The 18,610-nt window shown below is 55.3% G+C and overlaps 2 protein-coding genes across 4 annotated transcripts in view; both read right to left on the bottom strand.

The window, feature by feature from the left end:
• The window catches only part of FAM222B (family with sequence similarity 222 member B), a 36,627-nt gene extending 27,475 nt beyond the window's left edge, over window positions 1–9,152 (bottom strand). For both annotated transcript variants that reach the window (XR_013941165.1, XM_080562830.1), the window contains exon 1: window positions 9,004–9,152. The gene's annotated coding sequence lies outside the window, so the exon portion shown is untranslated. The remainder of the gene's footprint in view (window positions 1–9,003) is intronic.
• A 195-nt stretch (window positions 9,153–9,347) lies between these two features.
• On the bottom strand, window positions 9,348–15,806 carry ERAL1 (Era like 12S mitochondrial rRNA chaperone 1). 2 transcript variants are annotated; one of them, XM_080562836.1, is made up of 11 exons: window positions 15,659–15,806; window positions 15,177–15,329; window positions 14,969–15,096; window positions 14,800–14,877; window positions 14,582–14,628; window positions 14,163–14,224; window positions 13,596–13,708; window positions 12,808–13,197; window positions 12,176–12,325; window positions 11,836–11,916; window positions 9,348–11,531 (listed from the first exon to the last, which is right to left on the bottom strand). In XM_080562836.1, the coding sequence occupies exons 1-11, from the start codon at window positions 15,735–15,737 to the stop codon at window positions 11,409–11,411; spliced, it is 1,404 nt and encodes a 467-aa protein (XP_080418962.1). In that variant the 5' UTR covers window positions 15,738–15,806; the 3' UTR covers window positions 9,348–11,408. The 2 variants fall into 2 exon arrangements, with proteins under 2 accessions (XP_080418962.1, XP_080418963.1); XM_080562837.1 differs by having other exon boundaries at window positions 9,348–9,559.
• Window positions 15,807–18,610: the final 2,804 nt, after the last annotated feature.

The following is an 18,610-nucleotide window of genomic DNA, read 5'->3' as shown; positions in this document are numbered from 1 at the left end:
CCATGGAGACGGGCTCCCTTCACCAAGCGAGTCTGAAGGTCTAATAAGTATTCCTAAAACATTTTAAAGCCATTAATGGTGTTTAGTAAACATTTATTTAGAATTAGTGCCACCGTTAGAAGCTGCCTTAATGTGCTCTACTACAGCATCTTAGGAAAAGGTCGGGCAGAGCAGGAGGCACCCCCCGAACGCCTGCCCTGAGCCCAAAATCCGAGGGCTCTCGTGCTCTTGCCCCGCGCCACCCCACTGATTTGCCATCCCCGACCCCAAAGCCCCTCTCTCTGGGTATCAATGTATGATTCCCAAGACCTCGTGGCCGGGGTTTGCAGGGGGAAATTCGGGTTCCTCTGACCGCCGTGGCTGGAGGTGGGCGCTCGGTGCCACGACTGGTTCCCAGCAGGGAGCTGTGCAGGATCATCGTGTGTTTTGTGGTGTTTGGGTGGCTGAAGGACAAATTCGCTCCACGTTTGGCAATTAATTCCACCAGCTGAAGGAAGAGCCCGGTACGACAGTAGTATCCACCTCGGTGTTACCGATGCATCGAGGATTCGGGCTCTGGTACAAACACACGGTGCTTTACACGAAAGGCTGGGCGATGCCTTATCTGTTCGGTGCCATCTGCACAAAACCAGGTAGGGTTTTATCGAAGCTCTGGAAACCAGAATAAATCATTTTCTCCGTATCTGTGATCCTGACAGAGACAGATGCCGCAAATCCGCGAGCCGGCGAGTGCGGGCTTGTCTGGTTAGCAGAAATAAAATTGTATCCGCACCCTATCTGATTTATTTTTAATAAAAAAGAAGGCAAACCAGACCTTTAATATTGAAACAGTCTCAGCCAGCACCTCCCCGGCCCACAGGAGACATCATATATAATGTAAAATGGTGAAAATAAAACCACGATGGGCAGTGTCATTTCTCCTAGGAAGAACCATCACAGTCGAGACGCATTTTAATTGTCACATGTAATGAAAAGCACCCGATTCCTTCTCCATTTGCTGTCGTTATTGCCAACAACACAGGGCCGTAAGGCTCCACGGGGCGTTTTCGGACACCACCAGCGTTGCCGTGCCCCATCAGGGGATCAGGAGCGAGCCCGGTGGCCACCACCACGCGGTAAATAGCGCAGCCCCTCGCAGCAAGGTCCCTACCAGGCTCCCGGCACCGTTCCCCAAAGCACCTCCGCCTGAACACCCCGTGGAAGCGGGGAAACTCACAGCACACTGGCACTGGAAACTCACCGAGGAGGAATGCTGATGCCTTGGGACATCACGGCCACAGCTTGAAAACCGCCTCTCCCCGAAGAAACCTCGTCTCTACCTCTGAAAGCTACCAGAGGGTAGTAAATAAATTACATTCTCCAAAAGCGCTGCGAACAAGAGAAACTCCTTTACCCTCGCTGAATTCAGTCCTCAGCCAGCAGCCGCGTCTGAGGGTCCACACGGGATCACCGGGATCTGTGTTTTATTCCCCGACATCCTCGGAGTAACTTCTAACATCCGAACTCACCGCTGCCGTGGGTTTTACAGGGTGAGCCGAGCGCTCTAACACGTGGATTATGAAAAAAGAACCACGCAACATTTTAGATCTGACTTTCCTCCACAGACAGAGGTTTCTGTGCTTTCATGGGCAATGCTGCCTCAGAATAAAATCAGATGTAATTGGCTCTTAAACGACTGAGCAACCGCTTTAATTTTATTTCAGCGGCAATAATTCATAAATCAAGCGGCTCAACCTCCAGCACGGGATGACGAGCAAACAGGGCGGCAAATAGGACAAGCAAAAACGGACATCACGAAGCTACCTGGAGCCAAAATCTGTCAGCCCTGGGGGGCCACACAGTCCCTCAGCACCAACCGATTAACCAAGACCAGCAAACGATACGATCTTTGCTAAAGAGGAACCGCTACAACGGCTGGGATTTTAACCGTAGGTGCAATTTCCCTCGTGCACGCTAGATGGAAGTATGGAAAACCTTAATTCTCTCCTGCCTTGGCTGAATTTTAAGTGGCTGAAATGTATAGCACGCTGTCACATTTGGAGAAGCCTTTCTGTCCTTCATCTGCAACTTGGCTAATTGACACGCTGTTAAGTAAGAGGATGCCCGGAACTATTAAGCTAAGCTGTGCTGGAAATGAGTAGTAAATAAGAGAGAATATACATCAGAAATATTAACCATAGTATTCAGACTACTTTTTAAAGCACACGTATTCCATTTCCAGAGCATTTAAATAACCAGCACCGACGAGATCCATCACAGGAATTGAATTTAGGTTTTAGAAACGTTTGGCTTATTTTCACAAAGCAATAATTCTATAAATACCAGCTTGTTCATAAAGAGAAACGAGAGATGGGAAGGTACAAGAGGCTTCAGGAATGTTGTGGGAGCTTTGACTGGGAAACAAACAAACGAAATTCTGGAAGATACTGGGGGAAGTATGGGGAGAAACTGCACCCCGAAGTCTTGCAAAAGGATCTAAACACAGATGAGAGCAGCAGAGCATCGAATCCCCCTGGGATTACATTACACATAAATCTCCAGGAAAGTATCTTAAAAGTCACTTGTTTCGAAACCAAGCCATTTCTAAATTTAACCACCGAGAGAAGAACTCGACTCAGACAATGGCACCACCAAGAAAAAAGGCACTGGGGAGAGCTGCTCTCCCTTGCCCGCTTTGGCCTTTTCACTTACTGATTTTCCTCCATGTTCATTCACAAACACTCAGCACAGTTGTGAACAACCTGACGTCGAGGGATGCACAAATTACCAGCTCTAGGAACACATCGCCCATTCCAGGCAAAAGCTGACGGCTCTCCTGGAAGCACAGAATAGGCTGGGGAGCGGATAAAGGGCAGCCAGCAAATGCCCACGGTTCCCTTCCAGAACGAAGCCAAAGCATCCTCCGTTATCCCCTAAATGTCTCTTTGCTCCCCAAAACCATCAGGCTTCGTCCTCGGGGTCCTCGTTTACCTCCTGAAACTCAAGGAATAGGAATAAACTCGAGGAAAATGGGGCTGGTTACCGCTGCTACAAGCCAGCCCCGCTCGCCTCGCAGAGGGTCCCGGCGTTACCCGCAGGGCCGTGGGGAATGGCACGCCGAGACAAGGTGGCTCCATCTCTGCCCCAAAGCAAAAGCAACGAGAAATGGTGACAGAATCAAAGGAAGAATCAAGACGAATGACTTTGCTGGAGAGTGGAATAATAAACTGGGCGCAGGGCTCCCCTTCCCAGGTGTTTTGGTTTTTTTTCCCATTCCATACTAAAAAAAATAGGTCAGCAGAGGAAGAAGTTACTTTGGGGAGTGGGGAGCTTCCATTTTTTTGGAAAAGGCTGACACGACGCCCTTTCCATCCAATGGAATCTAAACTATACATATTTATGGGATTGGCTCGAGATGGCAATCGTAAGACACTTTTCAAAGCGTTCTGCGCGCAGGAGCTGCCTACGGAGAGGAACAAAACGAGCGGCGAGACAACAGCCACAGGAAAGGGCAGGGCTGCGAGACGCGAGTCCTCTGAAAGGCACGCTGGAAGTTTTTGAGCAAGCTGACAGCAAGAAGAGGGATCGCAGGATACAGCCAAGGATGCAGGGGGGGGGTCAGGAAACGAACAAAACCCCCGGCGCTCGGTACTGACTTCTGCAGACAAGAGCAAACAAAACCACGTACCATGTCTTCTTCCGCTGCCCTGCGCTCTCCCTAAAGCCCCAGGTGATTTTTCTCTGCCTCCATCCACCCGAGAGGGCGGAATTAGGGGGGGAGGCAGAGCCTGGCTCCCATCCTAGCTGCGGAGCACAGGACGGGGAGACCGCCCGAGTCCGAGAGGCGAAATTGCAGAGAAGAAGTGAATACGAGACGGGCTCCGAGCAGCAAAGCGCGTCACCTCACCTATTTCCACTCGCTCTCACGTGGTTCCCGAATTAGAAACAATCAGAATCCTGCTGGAAACAATATACAGCTCCGTAATTGGGTTGTCTGCGCTACAGACGTCAGCAGCGTATCGCCTGGTGGATCGCTTTTTGAGCGTGTGTTGTTTTTTTTTTTAAATACTAAAAATAGCTTCGCTTGCCTGGTTCACCTTCGCTTCATCGCATCACTACAGGCGGCACAAGAAACTCCAAATCCTCCCTCACCGCACGCCGGCTGCGAGCTGGGGGTGTTCAGGATCCGCTCCCTCCGGAGGCAGGATCCGGCGCCTGGCTCCGTTCAACAAAAGCTCCCTGCGAGCCCCGTCTCAGATGCGCTGTGTTTACAGAAATCCCGATTTCTAACGCATTTCCCTGTAGTATGCCCATCAACGCATCCCGTTAGAAGCCTGGAGCAGCTCAGCTACCTCCAGACAAATAAATGAGCCAGCAGCTCGGTTCAGCTGCTCTGTGTACCCACGGTAGGATGCTGCCCTGCATGATTCGAAAACTTTAAAGCTTCGCCCCACCAAATGACACTCCTGTGAGATTATCCCGGTAACAAAATATCACCGCTTTCTTCACAAAGCCTGGAAACTCCAATCGTCGAGCACAGCATCGACAAGTTACGTGCTGGGAATCCACAAACTGAGCGTCGTTCCCGAGCACTACAGGAGAAAATCCTAACAATACGCCACAGAAAACACCAAGGGGGGAGGCGTGATGGCAGACAGACTGCACTGGAAAGGGGTCTGCAGAGCCTATAAAGCTGGATCAGCCGTGTGCCACCGCCACTGCTTTTATAAAATGCCCAATTTAAATCAAAAGCCTAAAGCGTGGAAAGAGGCAGAAAGAACCCGCCAGCCTCTGCCAGTCCCAAACTGAACCAGGCTCAGGTTGACTGAGGCCAAGCTCCTCCTGTTTCGGGTAGGAAGTTTAGCTTTTGAAGAACGCAATCCACGGGAAAATATCTTCGGGCACGTTTAAAAACGACCTGCGAGGATCCCAATCGGCAGGACACCTTTTTAGTACCTCTGTTCCTTGGTAGCTGACTCAGTATTTGGAAAACAATTTCTTTATAGAAAGAAAAAAGATGAACAGTGTGACAAACTCCTTCGAGCGTTCATATTCAAACTGACGATGTGCAATTAAAAATTGCTCACAAAGCCCATTACGATTAAGATTTTAACACGAGTCACAAAATACAACGGGAAAATGGCACATCGCACAAGCAACGCGGTGAAAGTCTTCGCCTTCCGGTCGGAAAAAAGTTTCAAATGCTGAGCGCTGAACGCGGTGGGGCGATGCAGTCACTTACCAGCTTCACAAGACTCTGAAACCTGCCCTCACCTCCAGCAGCATCTCACCCCAAAACCAACCCCAGGGGCTCCAGCGGGCCGAGGGACCGGCAGCCTGCTACTCAGCCGGTGGCTGCAGCGTCTCAGCGAGCTGCTACGTGCTCCTAAGGCAGTTATTTAAAAGTTCCAGCCGTCTGCTAAATAAATCAGGCAAGGCGAGCTTTGGCTATGCTCTCAGTGGGGTGGTTAGTAATTCCATAAATCCTGGAATCCTGGAAATTACCAGGCTTTAGAGAAACGCGAAATGGACATGACTTCATCGCCCATCTTCATAAATCAGCACCTCCCCTCGCTAACAAAGCTCGCGTGCTGCAGATGAGGGTGCTGAGCAGCACGGATGCGGGACGTTCCTGCTAGGGGCTCTGGGGGACAAGAGGCTTTGGGGTGGCAGGAGCGTGCCTCTGCCCTCTCCATCCCCGTGGGCCAGCCAGGAACGAGTCAAGGGCAAAAACAGGGAAGAATAAACGTGAATGGACGTGAAGGGAAAAGCGAAGTGTGCTCAGGAGGAAAGTTTCCATCCCACGTCCCGGTGTTTCGGTGCGCGCAGCTGGGAACGCAAGCTAAAGCTTGCATACATCTTAAAGCAGTCTGCATTTCTGGAAAATACAGATACCTCACTCCCCGACAGAATCCTTACTTCTCCTCTTCATCTTCGGTAACAGTTCCCAGAAGCAAACGTAGATAAAGCAGTGTATCTGTCAGAGGACAGCTTGAAACAAATACAAATAAGACCGAAATTACGGCAGATAGCCAAGTTACAAAGAACAAAAGGGGTTTTTAATTTTATGTTTGGAGAGAAAGACGATCCTACGTGGACATTCTCCAACGTACTTTTGATGTTATTAACAGCAAGAGCACCTCAGGCTGTGCTGAAGCAGAAAAAGCGTGAATCTGTTTGCAAAGTGAATTGAAAGGGGGGATCAAAATTACCATCTTATTAAACGGTATTCGTTTGGTGTTAAGTGCATTATTTATTCACTTGAGAAATTCCCCAAATGAGAGCGGGTGCCCTAAGTAAGGTCACTGCTTAATGTCAATTCCAAAGCAGAACTGCGCCCTGTGAGGATTTAAGCACATGCCTGCTCTTTCATCTCGGCGCAAAACGAGATCTATTTTTTTTTTTTACACTTCAAAAGCCACGTAAGGCAACAAATAAAACACACGCCGAGCATGACGGCCCAGAAAACATGCCAGCACCTTTCAGCAGTCATCTTTCCCGTGTCATCCATTATGTCAGATTTATCTGGTTTTGCTTAATTCTGGTTCCACTGATAGGCATCTTTCCTCTCCAGACCATCAGGCCAGGTAGACTTGAACTCGATGTGGCTTCTTAAAATAGCAGAGAAAAACTACAGCCTATTCATCAACTGATCTCCCAGCTCCAGCTCTGCTTCTGACTCTCCCCGAAGAGGGTCAATCTCTGATTTCCTCACCTCAGAAATTCTACCCAACCGCACCATGTAAATAGCGCTTGAAAAACAGATCAAGCCTTTCTTTTCTGGAAGCTTTTCCCCCTGAAAGCTGTATTTATTGCAGAACAATCCTATATTTATTGTAAATCCCACTCTCCTTTTGTCCTGACTCATACTTGTTTCTGATCCAAAACCTCCTCTACCAAAACCTACCGAACAGTCAATTCTCCCCTGCTCGCTTTCCGTTGCTGCTGCTTTTTTCTCCCCTTTTCAGACCCCCCTGGACTTGCTTTGCACGGCTCCAGACCCACCTGCCTGCTGCTTCTGCATCCTCCGCTCCTCAGGCTGCTGCAGGCGGTGAGACCTTGTTCTCTTCATCTCTAATATCCGTAATATGTTTCAACAATGTCTTCCCCGCTGCCTTATAAATCTACTTAAATGAATGCACTTCCTAGCTAAGGCAGCTCCGCTCCTCCTCACGTTTTTAAACCTCTTTCAGCATCAGCCCTTTCCACTTTCATCGAGTCAAGGAGCCTCACGTGAGGATCCGGCCCCTGCGACAGCATGATCCTGTAATCTGTGCCCGCAAGAACGGCTTTCACGTGTATTTTCAGAAGAGAAAAGAATGAAACGTCTACTGAATTTAGTCCATGATGGCTTTTCCCTCTACGGACTGCTTTCTAAGTTTATTTTTGATGAAAAATTGCAAGTGCTTTTCTGCTGCTTCCCATACGCGTGAAATGACTAACGCTGGACTCTAACAAGTTCAGATTTAGGTGGAAAAGACCCGCTCAGAAACACGTGTGCTGGGAGGAAAAAGCAACCATCACGACTCCGCTCCCCTCCTGCCAAGGCAGCAGCAGTCACAGGACTGAATCAGACAAAGTTCCTACAGCACGCACACAAAACCCACGAAGCCCGGCAGAGCCAGGAGGAGTTATTCAAAGTCATCTCCACTGCTCCAGCACAAACGACGTCGCTCGGGAACCCTGCCTCCTCCGCTGCACGAGGGTGCTGCTCTCTTACAGCTACCCCGAAAACAAAGCACCGCGTCTCTGCAGCAAAGAGGTAAAAGTATTACGGGAAAAAGTTTTCTAAGCGAGCTTACGTTTTCTTGCGACTTCAGTTGCGATAAAAATAAACGATGATGATTAGGACCGTCACAAAAAGTGAGTGTGAAGCGTTCCTGAACTAGTCAATGCCGGAACCAGGCTGCACGTGGAATTTATCCTACAACCGGTACCGGGCCACGAGAGGCAATGTCAGCGAGGGCAGCACACCTCCGCCAGCCCACACGGGGCTCACGCGCTGCACAGCCAAGAGCTTTTAAGTACTTTGCTCGCCGAGAGGGCTGGAACCAGACCGGTGCACCTCCGCGAGACGTGTTTTTGTGTGTTTTTGCATTATTTATTTTTTTTTTTTCCCCTTTCACGCTTCGGCGTTCGGCGCCGTTTCCCGTTCAGGTGCTCCAGAAAGGGCTGGCAGGAAATCAGAGGGACCAGGGCGGCGTTAACAATAGCTCTTGCAAAACCGCGCTGGCGAGAAGCCGCTCTCGCTCGCTCGCTTCCCCCCCGGTGCCTGCCGGCCTCGGGAACGATGGCACAAAGGAATCGCTGCGAGCTCCCCGGGCACCGACGGCGTGGGGAGAACCGGGGAGGGCCCGGGGCTGGGGCCCCCCCCCTTGGAACCGAGCCCCGTGGGGGAGCTCCCGGCCTTGGAACCGAGCCTCAGGGCCGTGCCCCCACCGTGGCACCGGGCCTCAGGGCCGTGGCCCCCCCCTGGAACCGGGCCCCGGGGGGTGCCCGCCCCTGGAACCGGGCCCCGGAGGGTGCCCCCCCCCCTCCGTTGGAACCGAGCCCCGGGGCCGTGCCCTCCTCCTCCCCCCCCCTCCCGGAACCGAGCCCCGGGGCCTCCCGCTGGGGCCGGGCCGCTCCGTGCGGGCCCTTCCCGAGGCGGGTACCGGGCTTGGGGGGGGGGGGCTCAGCCCCGTGGGGCCGGCCCCGCTGAGCCCCCCCCGGGCGGTACCGGCGGGCAGGGCCCGTTCGGTTCGGTTCAGCCAGGCCGCGGCCCTCAGTCCCCGTACACCCCCACCCCCCCCCACTAAACCTCAGGGCTCAGCCCCCTGAACACCTTTTGTCCCGCGCGCGCTGTCGCGACACTCCCCCTGTCGCGACAGGCGGCTGAGGGGCGGCGCCGACCGGCGTGAGGGGGAGGGGACCCCGGGAAGGACAATGAGGAAAAGAGGCGATGGGGGGGGGGGAGGGGAGGGAGTAAAGCCCCAAGACGCCGCTTCCCGCCACCCCCCTCCGCCCCCGAGGCCCCGCACTTACTCTCGGTGCCCCTGCCCGGGCCTCATGGCGCCGCCGCCGCTGTGCCCGTGCCGGCCCCGCCGCTCCCCTCCGCCGCCGCCGCCGCCGCCCGCCCCGGCCGTGGTGGCTGCGCCAGCCGCTGCCGCGCATGCGCCCCGCCCGCCAACGGCCCCCGCCGCCCCGCCCCGCCGCCATTACAGCGCCACCCCCCCCGCCATGGCCCCGCCGCCATTACAGCGCCACCGCGCGGCCGCCATCGAGGGGGGAGGGCACGGGCTGAGGGGCCGGGGGGGGGGGTTATGCGTTCGTCACGGGTACGGGATAAAATAAGGAATAAAACGTGTGAATTGTGACAGAAATGTGGCTCGCTGTTCATTTTTTTTTTTAATAAAAATTAAGGAAATGTAGTACAGAAGGCAGGTGGAAGCATTCAGGGAAGGGCGGAGGGGTGAGGAGGAATCCAGCCAGGCAGCGCGTTGGCTCGCTGAGGGCTTCTTCAGGTGGCTGACGGCTGTGGCGGCCTGGGGTGGGTCAGGCGCAGGCTGGCGGCAGTGCTGGTGAAGTAAAGCAGAGCTCCCTGCGGGGGGACGGGGACGGAGGTCTTGTGGTGACAGAGTGGAATCACAGAATCATAAAATCATTAGGGTTGGAACAGGTGATCTTGGAGGTCCTTTCCAACCATCACCCTACCACCAATGTCACCTCCATGGGTTTGGGTTCCAGGCAGGAACCCCCAGAAGACCCTTCCAGATCTCTTCCTTCAGCCCAGAGGTGTTGGTTTGTAACAGTACACGGGATTTCACCCCAATTTCCGGAAAGAAGCTATTCAGCACTTCAAACTTGAGACTGAACTCGAGTGCACAGACACCAGCCCCACACACAAAGTGGCACACAGCACCACTAAGCTACCCCAGCCCCTCTCGCTCAGCCTGCGAAAGCCTTGCCCACACCCTGACCCATGCCAGCCACTCTCCATCCTCAACAACCTACCCAGCCTGAGCTGCTGCCCCAAATTTGGCCTTTTCTTTCGCTCTGATGGTCTCTTAACTTCCAGTCTGCAACCCTGGTGCATAAAGTAATGACTCCGTAGTAATGTTCCTGTAATAAACTATTCGAGTCCCTAAGAAAAGGGTTGCCATCTGTTTTTGCATGGCTAACTAGCCCTTCTGAAGTAAGCACCTACACAGTGCTGCTAGAGGCATCTTCACACCAAATCCCTCAACATTCATTCATTAGCCAAACATCCAAATGGGTGTAAAGCCAGGACACCACTGGGCACCGAAACCAAGATGTGTCAAGGCAGGAAGACACCTGTTTCCTGCTCTACGTGCCCTTCTTACAAATATGCTCCAGCAAATGCTTGTGCATCCAGCAAGCCTTTCTCTGACCTCTCTGCTCCCTTCACCAGTATCAGGGAAGCAGCTCGCATACACGCCAACAGATCACAGTCCAGGCTCCATTTCTCTGCTTCTTCAATAATCCACTCAGAAGAGGGTGTCACCAGACCCATCCCTCCTGAGTGAGCACCACCTGCCAGGAGCAGTGAACTGCCTAGGAAACTGAAGGGAAGGATGCCAGGGTAAGGAGAAAGAACACATTTTTACTAACTAAAACACAGAAAAGGTCAAAATGAAAGAAGTAGCTGGCAGTCATCTAAGAGGAAGGTGCATACATGCCTGTGGCAAGAGCTCCAACACAGGAGCTGGAAACCACTGGCCTTTATGATTTATAGAGTTTCAGAGCTCTCTGCCACACCCTGTTATTAGAGTGTTTCTGCTAGCCAGCAAACTCTTCCAACTCAAGCTCCCTGGGCAATACTGACTCCCTATGCAGCTCTACTCACAACCATGAACAGGGTGCAGGGCAAGGAGCGTGACAGAAATGAGAACACCACGTGGACTGGGGATAGCCTCTTCCTCCTGCATTACCACGGGTGGCATCACTCAGCCTTCAGGAGAGATGATAAATGTACGCTAACAATCCTTCACTGCAGCCCTTTGTCTGCTAAAAGACAGGAGGAGATGTTCCCCCACACTTTGAAGAATCACAATATTCACCCTTCCCTTTTTGAGCCAGACCCTTGACGCAAGTCATCCTGAACTTCCAGCCACAGACACTTGGCAGCAAGGATGTGGGACACAGCCCACAAGTAGATGACAGCTCTGCAAATGTGGTTCTAGAATGCACCGGGTTCTCTGATGTGCGTCCCGTTTCCATATGATAAGGCCTTGTAGAAGATCTGAAGAGTTTATTTCCGTTTGGGCCATTCCCCAAAGAATAATATATTCTACTTCAGCCCGCTATCTTGACTCCATCCTCCTGTTTCTGGATTGAGCAAAGGTGTTAAGATACCTGCAGCAGAACTTGGGACCGGTTTCTCTGCATGACCACAGAGCTCAACGGCTGTCAAAGCCTACTCAAAGAGTTCAACTCTTCACCTCCACCTTCAGCTTCAAGCGGATATCACAGAGGAAAACGTTCATCAGGTCCTGGCCAGCCTCCTGAGCGATCCTGCTGATAACCGTACCTCTTTTTCCAATCAACATCATCTGTATTAAAACCCAGAGAGAACACCATCACTCTCACTCTCCCTGTGGGGAGGAGTCACCTAAGAAAACAACTGCGCAGGTACAGAAGAGTATAGAATATAGCAGCCAGAGATGTCCTAAGACCAAACCACGGGCAACTGATTGCCTCAGAAAGGTGCAAGTTGTTACTGAACGGCCTGTGACTGTCACAGACCTGGCTCTTCCCAACCCACAGCTGAGGGAGGTGTCCAACACGGCAAGGGCGCACAAGGGCAGGAGCTAAGCAGCCTCATCTCACGCTCCCCAGCTCTCTCCTCTTACTCACCATATGAGACTTTCTTGGGACCAAGAGGTTCTGCACAATGACGAGCTCTCCGCTTGGCCCTTCCTCCCATAGCTCTGTCACCTGCAACAGCAAGCACAAACCCAGCAGGTCAGCACAGGATCTCAGGAGCCACAAATGTGACTTTCACAGACAACAGCTCAGCTCCCTGGCACACGCACTTAAAACATGCAAAGGGTCTCATTGCCCGACATGCAAGTCCCAAGCCATTTCACGTGGCCTGTGAAGGGTCTGGCAGATTGCACAAACTCAAAAAGAGGAATTTTCATCACGCTGCCAACACAACAGCTTGAAGGCAAGTCCGCTTGCGCACGCTTCCCACCTGAGTCACACCATAGGGCACCTCCAGGGGCAGGTACTCCAGTATCTTCTCCCTGATGATATTGTCACAGATCTCTTGAGGTGACTGGCTGGTCAGGACCCCGCTGTGAAACTCCCAAGGGCCTGGCTTGGCTTGCATCAGGAGGTAGCGCTGTCAGCACAAAACACCCATAACACCCGTTAGCTGCCACGTACCATCCTTGCAGTACCACAAACCTCTGTGCTCTTCTCGAAGCGACTCGCTATGAGGATGCTCCTGCTAGCCAGACACCAGGGCAGTAGTTCAGTATTTTTGGCACGGAATGGAGAAAGGGAAGCTTCTGAAACTCAAACGCTGCCAAAGGTCACATCTCCCCAAGTCATTTGGATGAGCTACAAAAGCCTATAGTACTACTTGCAGCTGAATAATACCGCATCGGGCATCCATCATTATGAACAGGCTGCTATTTGGGGAGCCTCACATAAGACAGAAAACTCTGAAGACGTCAAAAGAGAACTCTTCCCCCAGCACGGGCCCACCCCAGGCCAAGGACAGCAGCTCTGCTGGCTCCTCTCAGGAGGAGCAGCTCAGTACGAAGCACTAGGGTACCACAAGGTGTTTCAAAGCCTAACAGCAATTCCGACTGCAGTTACCTTCAGCGTATCCACCTCCTCTCCAGTGAGAGCTGCCAGCATGAAGATCTCCTGGAAGCGTGGCCAACCTTTCCTGTCTTTTAGATCTCTGCATTCATGGGGCTTTGGCCCTTGTGATTCTGTGACAAGGCCGGACTCAGAAGCCTTCGTGTCACTGCTGCTATCCAAGCTAGAGCCTTCTTGGGCTTTAACTGCTTCCTGCAGACAAGGAGACTCGTGGGCCCTGTTCTCAGGTGGAGAAGCCTGAGTGATTTTAAGAACAGTTTTTGCTGAAGAACTCAAATTATGTTTAAATGGAGACCTCACTTCCAGCTTCTTTCCATTTACAATTCCCTCCGTTAGCTCAGTTACGAGTTCCAGCAGGACGTACTTCTTCTTTAGCAGATCCACCTGGTATGAGAGAGATGTGTCACAGATTTGTCCTAAATGAGGCTGGCATCTGGGCACTGGCTCTGGAGGAGCTGGAAGAATCCCACCAGGGCCAGCAGCTGCACCAGGACAAGGCATCTGCAGCTGAACCAGACAGCTGGCCAGCTTCGCTGTTGGACCAGCTATTGTCTCCAGGCTGATTTAAACTCTGTCTTGCAGCATACAGCTTCAGGGACATGTGTGCGTGCAACACAGACACATAAACACGCAAATATTCTGCAGTGGAGAGAAAAACCAGTGTCCTTTGACATACCCCGTCTCACTGACCCAAAAACACACCGTTGCTGATGCTGGGTACTGTCTGAAGACACCGGTGTGACCTACTGCTGGAAGGCAGGACAAACAAGCTCCTCCTTTACCTTGTTCAGAACCAGGACGCTGGGGATGTGGGGAAACTGAAAAAGACACTTCAGCACCTCTTGGCTCAGACAGTTCCGCGTCCAGTGATCCGACACGTCCACCAAAACCAGAACTGCCAGGAAAGAGTGAGGGAAAGGTAACGAACCTGTATTTTCCAAAACCTTAGCTGTAAGTTTCTTTACAGCCTGTGGTTAAATCGTTTCCCTCCTGCTGCTACTCCTCCCTCTTCTACAGGACAGCAAGCAGATGGAACCAAAAAGGAGTGTTTCAATTGATAAAAAGTCCAATTTGTACTTGCTGTCCTGAAGACATCACATGTTCTAGAACGCAACATCCACGTCCAAATATTAATTCAAGCTTCAGACCTTGGCATTAGGCAACGTTAATCCCCTCCCTTGGTGAAATAATTCAATTTTTTTCAATGCCCTTCCCTCCTCCCTCCTAGTTCATACTCCCAGGACTGCCCTTACTGCCCAGTAACGCACCCAGATGCCACAGTTAGAGGGCTGTAAGTTTCTGTGGCAGATAAAGGGTTTGACTTGATGCAAAGGAACTCGAGTGCCCACCTAAATCTGCGTGTTTCATGCTGTCCCATGGGTCTGTCAGCATGGCCTCTTCTAGTTTATGCCTGAAAGACAAATGCAGACAGGTAAGCCAGACATGAGCTGGACGACAACCATCTTCCTTCCCCCTGGAGGGGAGGAAGCAGCACTTTCCGTCGTCCCAGCTCATGCAGAGCTGCCTTGCTGGCTACAACAGCCCTCACTGCACACACACACACGGAATCAAACACAACAGGGCTCAAGGGATTCTACAGGCTCTGTGTGCTACCAAAATAGCAACGATAAAACAGTGAAAAACCAAAACAAGGCTAAAACCAGAAGTTCCTGCCCTTTCTGTCTTACAGACTTGCACAGTGGAAATCACTTTCTGCTCTATCAAGCCTCGGCTAGAACCCCATCGCTCCCTGCAGCAGCAGCGATACCTTTTGGCTTTTAAGGGACTAGTGAGGCCAGGCGTGTCCAGAATGACCTAGAAAGAGGAAAAACAGATCCTGTCAGTCTGCCTGCAGCTAGCGGCAAAACTAGAACTTTTATCTATGCGATTAACTGCGTAAGAGATACAAATGAGAAAATCCTTCGCTATCTGGCTAACACTCCCTGCTGCCTCAGGCACATCATTTCAGCAGCGCTGGAAACTCACCAGCTGCGTGTCCTCATACGTGACGACACCCTGGGCTTTGCATCGGGTTGTGTGCACTTTTTTCGAGACAGGGAAAACCTGTAAGCAGTTAAAAGCATTACGCATCCAGAACATGTGAAAAAAGCGATGTAGCAGCCTGAATTTGGCTCAGTAACACAGCGTTCACTACCTTTCTGCCCAAGAGCTGATTAGAGAGCGTGGACTTCCCGGCATTCGGCGCTCCAATGATGGCAATTCTTAAAACCTTGGGGTTCTGGGGCTGGTCAGGCCGGTCCCTTAACAGCCGTTTTTGCTCCTCTGGGGGGGAAGAAGGAACCCGAATGTTGCTAAAGCCCCAGTGACCGCCCCAGGGACGGCACCGGGCCGGTACCGCTCACCTTTGCTGGTGGCCACTGGCGGCGGGTGCTGGCCGAGGGTGCAGGCCGGCTTTTCAGCGGGGATGCCCAGGATGCTGCCGAGCGCGGAGCTGCTTCCGCTGCAACGGGCACCGAGCAGGGCGGCCCAGAGGGCGCGGCTCTCCGGGAGACGAGCTGAAAAAGCAGCAAACACTCCAAATCGTACCGAAAACGCCCCAAAACCGAGGAGGACCGTTCCCCTGAACCCCAGCCGGCCCTGGCAGCGCTGCTCCCTCACAGAAGGCCGCTGGGCCGGACACGGAGCACCGCCTGCGGCCTGCCCCCGCCTCACACACACGGGACCGGCCCCGGTCACCCCCGGTGGCTCCGGTCCCGGTCCCCAGCTCCAAGGCCCCGGCCCCAGGTCCCCGGCCCCGGCCCCAGGTCCCCAGGTCCCCAGCCCCGGTTCCGGCCCCTAGCCCCGGTCCCGGTCCCGGTCCCGGTTCCCGGTTCCCGGCCCCCACCTGCCCCCCTGGGACGCGCCCCCGCCGCCGCGGCCCTCAGGGCCCTGCCCGCCGCCGCCACAGCGCCGGGCGCCGCCATCTTGCCCCGCCGCGGGGCAGGGCGGGAGCGCCGCAGCCGCCCGCCCCCATTGGCTGAGAGGGGACGGGGAGCATAGAGACGGGGAGGAGCGGGCCAGAGCGCCGCGCTGCGCCGCCAGGGGTTGTGGGAAGGAAGCGGGAGGCTGGGGGAGGGGGCGGGGCTTTAGGAGTGGGAGGGGCTTGATGTGGGCGGGGCTTAGAGCGAGTGGGCGGGGCGTGTGGTGGAGCGCCCCCTGCCGGCCCCGCCGCGCGTTGCAGGCCCAGTGCTCCCAGTGCTCCCAGTGCCCCAGTACCCCCAGTGCTCCCAGTGCTCCCAGTGCTCTCAGTGCATCCCAGTACCCTCAGTGCTCCCAGTGCTCCCAGTGCCCCCAGTGTTCCCAGTGTGCCCAGTGTCCCCTGCCACACATCCCAGTGCATCCCAATGTGCTCTGCGTCTTCTACAATGCAGTCCCATGACCTTTGCTGAAACCCCCAGTCCAACCCAGTGCACCCCACTCCTTCCCGGTGCCCTCTGCTGCACTCCCCAGTCCACCCCAGTGCACCCCAGTCCAGCCCAGTGCCCCATGCAGCACTCCTCAGTCCATCTCAGTGCATCCCAGAATGCCCAGTACCCCCTGCAACACTCCCCAGTCCATCCCAGTACCCCTTCCGGCCCAGCCCATACCCCTCTGTGCTCCCCAGCGAACCCTACTGCTCCCAATTCCCCCCTGCAACACACCCCAGTGCCCCACTGCACCCCAGAGTGCACCCCGCAACGCACCCTAGTACACCCCACGTCTCCCGCAACACACCCCAGTGCCTCCCAGTGCTCCCCAGTGCCCCCTGAAGTGCACCCTAGTGCTCCCCAGTACCCCCTGTGGTGCGCCCCAGTGCTCCCCAGTGCCCCCTGCGGTGCCTCCCAGTGCTCCCAGCACCCCGCCCGCACCCCCTGCACCCAAATTCCCCGCAGGGTTCCCTGTCCCGCCCAGCACCCCGGAGCCCCACCGGACTCCCAGCACCCTGGGGCGACGCGAGGGGAAGAAGAACCAGAGCCGCGGTGCCGTGAGCGCCTTTATTGCCCCCAAACCCGCTCCCGGGGGGGCTCCATCTGCAGATCCGCGCCGAGCCGTGCCGCGTGCCCGGCCGTCGGCAGAACCATTACCATTACTAAACTCAGTAATGGTAACGGTTTCCCCGCCGGCCGCGGGTCCCTGGCTCCATCCAGCGCTGCCCACACCTCGGGGTGCCCCCGACGTCCCTAAATCCCCCCCCCCGACATCCCTAAATCCCCCCACCCCAACTCCCCGTCCCCTCCGTGCCCCGCGTCGCGGTCCCACGTGGCGGCTCTCGGCGCGGTGGCGGGGTGCAGCCCGGGGGAGTACATCATCTATACTGTAGTGTCTCATAGCGAACTTACAGTATACGATGATATCCAGCCCGGGGCGGCGGGCGGCGAGGGGAGCAGCGCCTGGAGGAGAGGAGAGCACGGTCCGCGTCCCCACCTTGTCACCTTGTCCCCCCCCCTCCCCACCGAGCCCCTGTATGCAGCACAGAGGGTCCCCCCGCTGCTGGCACCCACCCGGCGGGGTGCTGCCGGGCCCCCCACCCCGCTGGCTCTGCGGGGTGCCGGCTCTGCACCCGCTTTATAGGAGCTGCCGGGGCTCATCTGCATATCTCGCATCTGCAGGGCACAGCGGGGGCGGCCCCGTAACCACTTCGGCCCCGGGGGGGGGGCTCAGCCCCCCCCAGCAGCTCCGTGCCAGCCTGGTGAAGCTTTGACAAGTTGGGGACACGAGGACAGGAGGCTCACGGGGGTCACCCTTGTGCTGGAGGCAGGGGGGTTGTCCCCATGAGCCACCCCCCGTCCTCCATCCTTGGCTTGTGCACCCCTGAACTGGGAGCTACTGGTTGCAAAGTGGTGCCCAGTGGGTGGGCTATGGGTGTTGGGGGCGGCAGCCCCATGGGGACAGGGGTGCTAGGCCACCCCCCAGCCATGCATGGCCTGACAAGAGCTGTGTCCCCGTGTCACATACGGTTCCCCGAGGGACGGGTCCCCTGGCCACGTGTCCCCAAGAGGGCTGCGTCACCTCACTGTGCAGGACTGTGGCCGTACGTGTCCCCTGGCCATGCGTGTCCCCAAATCCCGCCTGTGCGTGGCTCTGGTCATACATGTCCCCCGGCCACGCGTGTCCCCAGCCCCGTGTGTCCCCACAGGGCCGCATCCTGCAGCCAGCACTGTGCTGCCGTGCCCGGGTGTTTGTGCCAGTGATGGCATTCCTGGAAGCCACCTGTGGGGACGCGATAAGTCCCCGCCTGCGTGGGCACCCCGATAAGCAGCCGTGGCTGGCTGCTGGGGACCCTGCCCTGGGGCGTGAGGTGTCCCCCAGACCTGCTGTCCCCCCTGTGTGGTGACAGGAACGGGGGCAGCATCACCTATGCTGCCCCCAGCATGGCCAGGCCTTGGCTGGAGGTGGCACAGGGTGCCAGCACCGGCCTGTCCCCTGGCAGCACGAGGACACCAGGACTTGGGGACAACAAGGGACTGTCCCCTGCTCTCTTTGCCCCTCGCTGCGACCCAGGGGTCCTGGGGGGGGGGGGCTGTAGGGCTCCCCAGACCGTGGCACAGGCACCCCAGCACCCAGAGCTTCACCAAAGTGTCCCCAAGCGTCCCCATCCCTGCCAGCCCCGCTGCTCGCTCAGCACCCGTGGCACTTGGGGACAGCCCTGCCCCACGTCCCTGCTCCCCGCAGCACCAAGCGGGGCCAGGGGGTCCCGAGCAGCCCCCAGGCCGACACTGTGGAGCTGATGAGGGGACCCCGGGTGCCACAGCCCCCCCCCCCCCCCCCCCCACGCCGCCGTGGTGCTCAGGGCAGCGCCTGGCTGCAGATAAGGAGC

Source organism: Anser brachyrhynchus (genome assembly GCF_964034855.1).
Source record: "Anser brachyrhynchus genome assembly, chromosome: 20".
Taxonomy (NCBI): Eukaryota; Metazoa; Chordata; class Aves; order Anseriformes; family Anatidae; genus Anser; species Anser brachyrhynchus.
Note: the sequence above shows the minus strand (reverse complement) of the source record. Positions and strands in the feature narration are given on the sequence as shown.

Bases quoted from the DNA above. Each gene is read 5' to 3' on its own strand.
- ERAL1 (XM_080562836.1), bottom strand. From the start codon at position 15,737: ATGGCGGCGCCCGGCGCTGTGGCGGCGGCGGGCAGGGCCCTGAGGGCC. The intron at 14,878-14,968 runs GTAGTGAACGCT...AACTGCTTACAG, and splicing joins ATCAGCTCTTGGGCAGAAAG to GTTTTCCCTGTCTCGAAAAA. The intron at 11,917-12,175 runs GTGGGAAGCGTG...TTGCTGTTGCAG, and splicing joins TGCCCTATGGTGTGACTCAG to GTGACAGAGCTATGGGAGGA.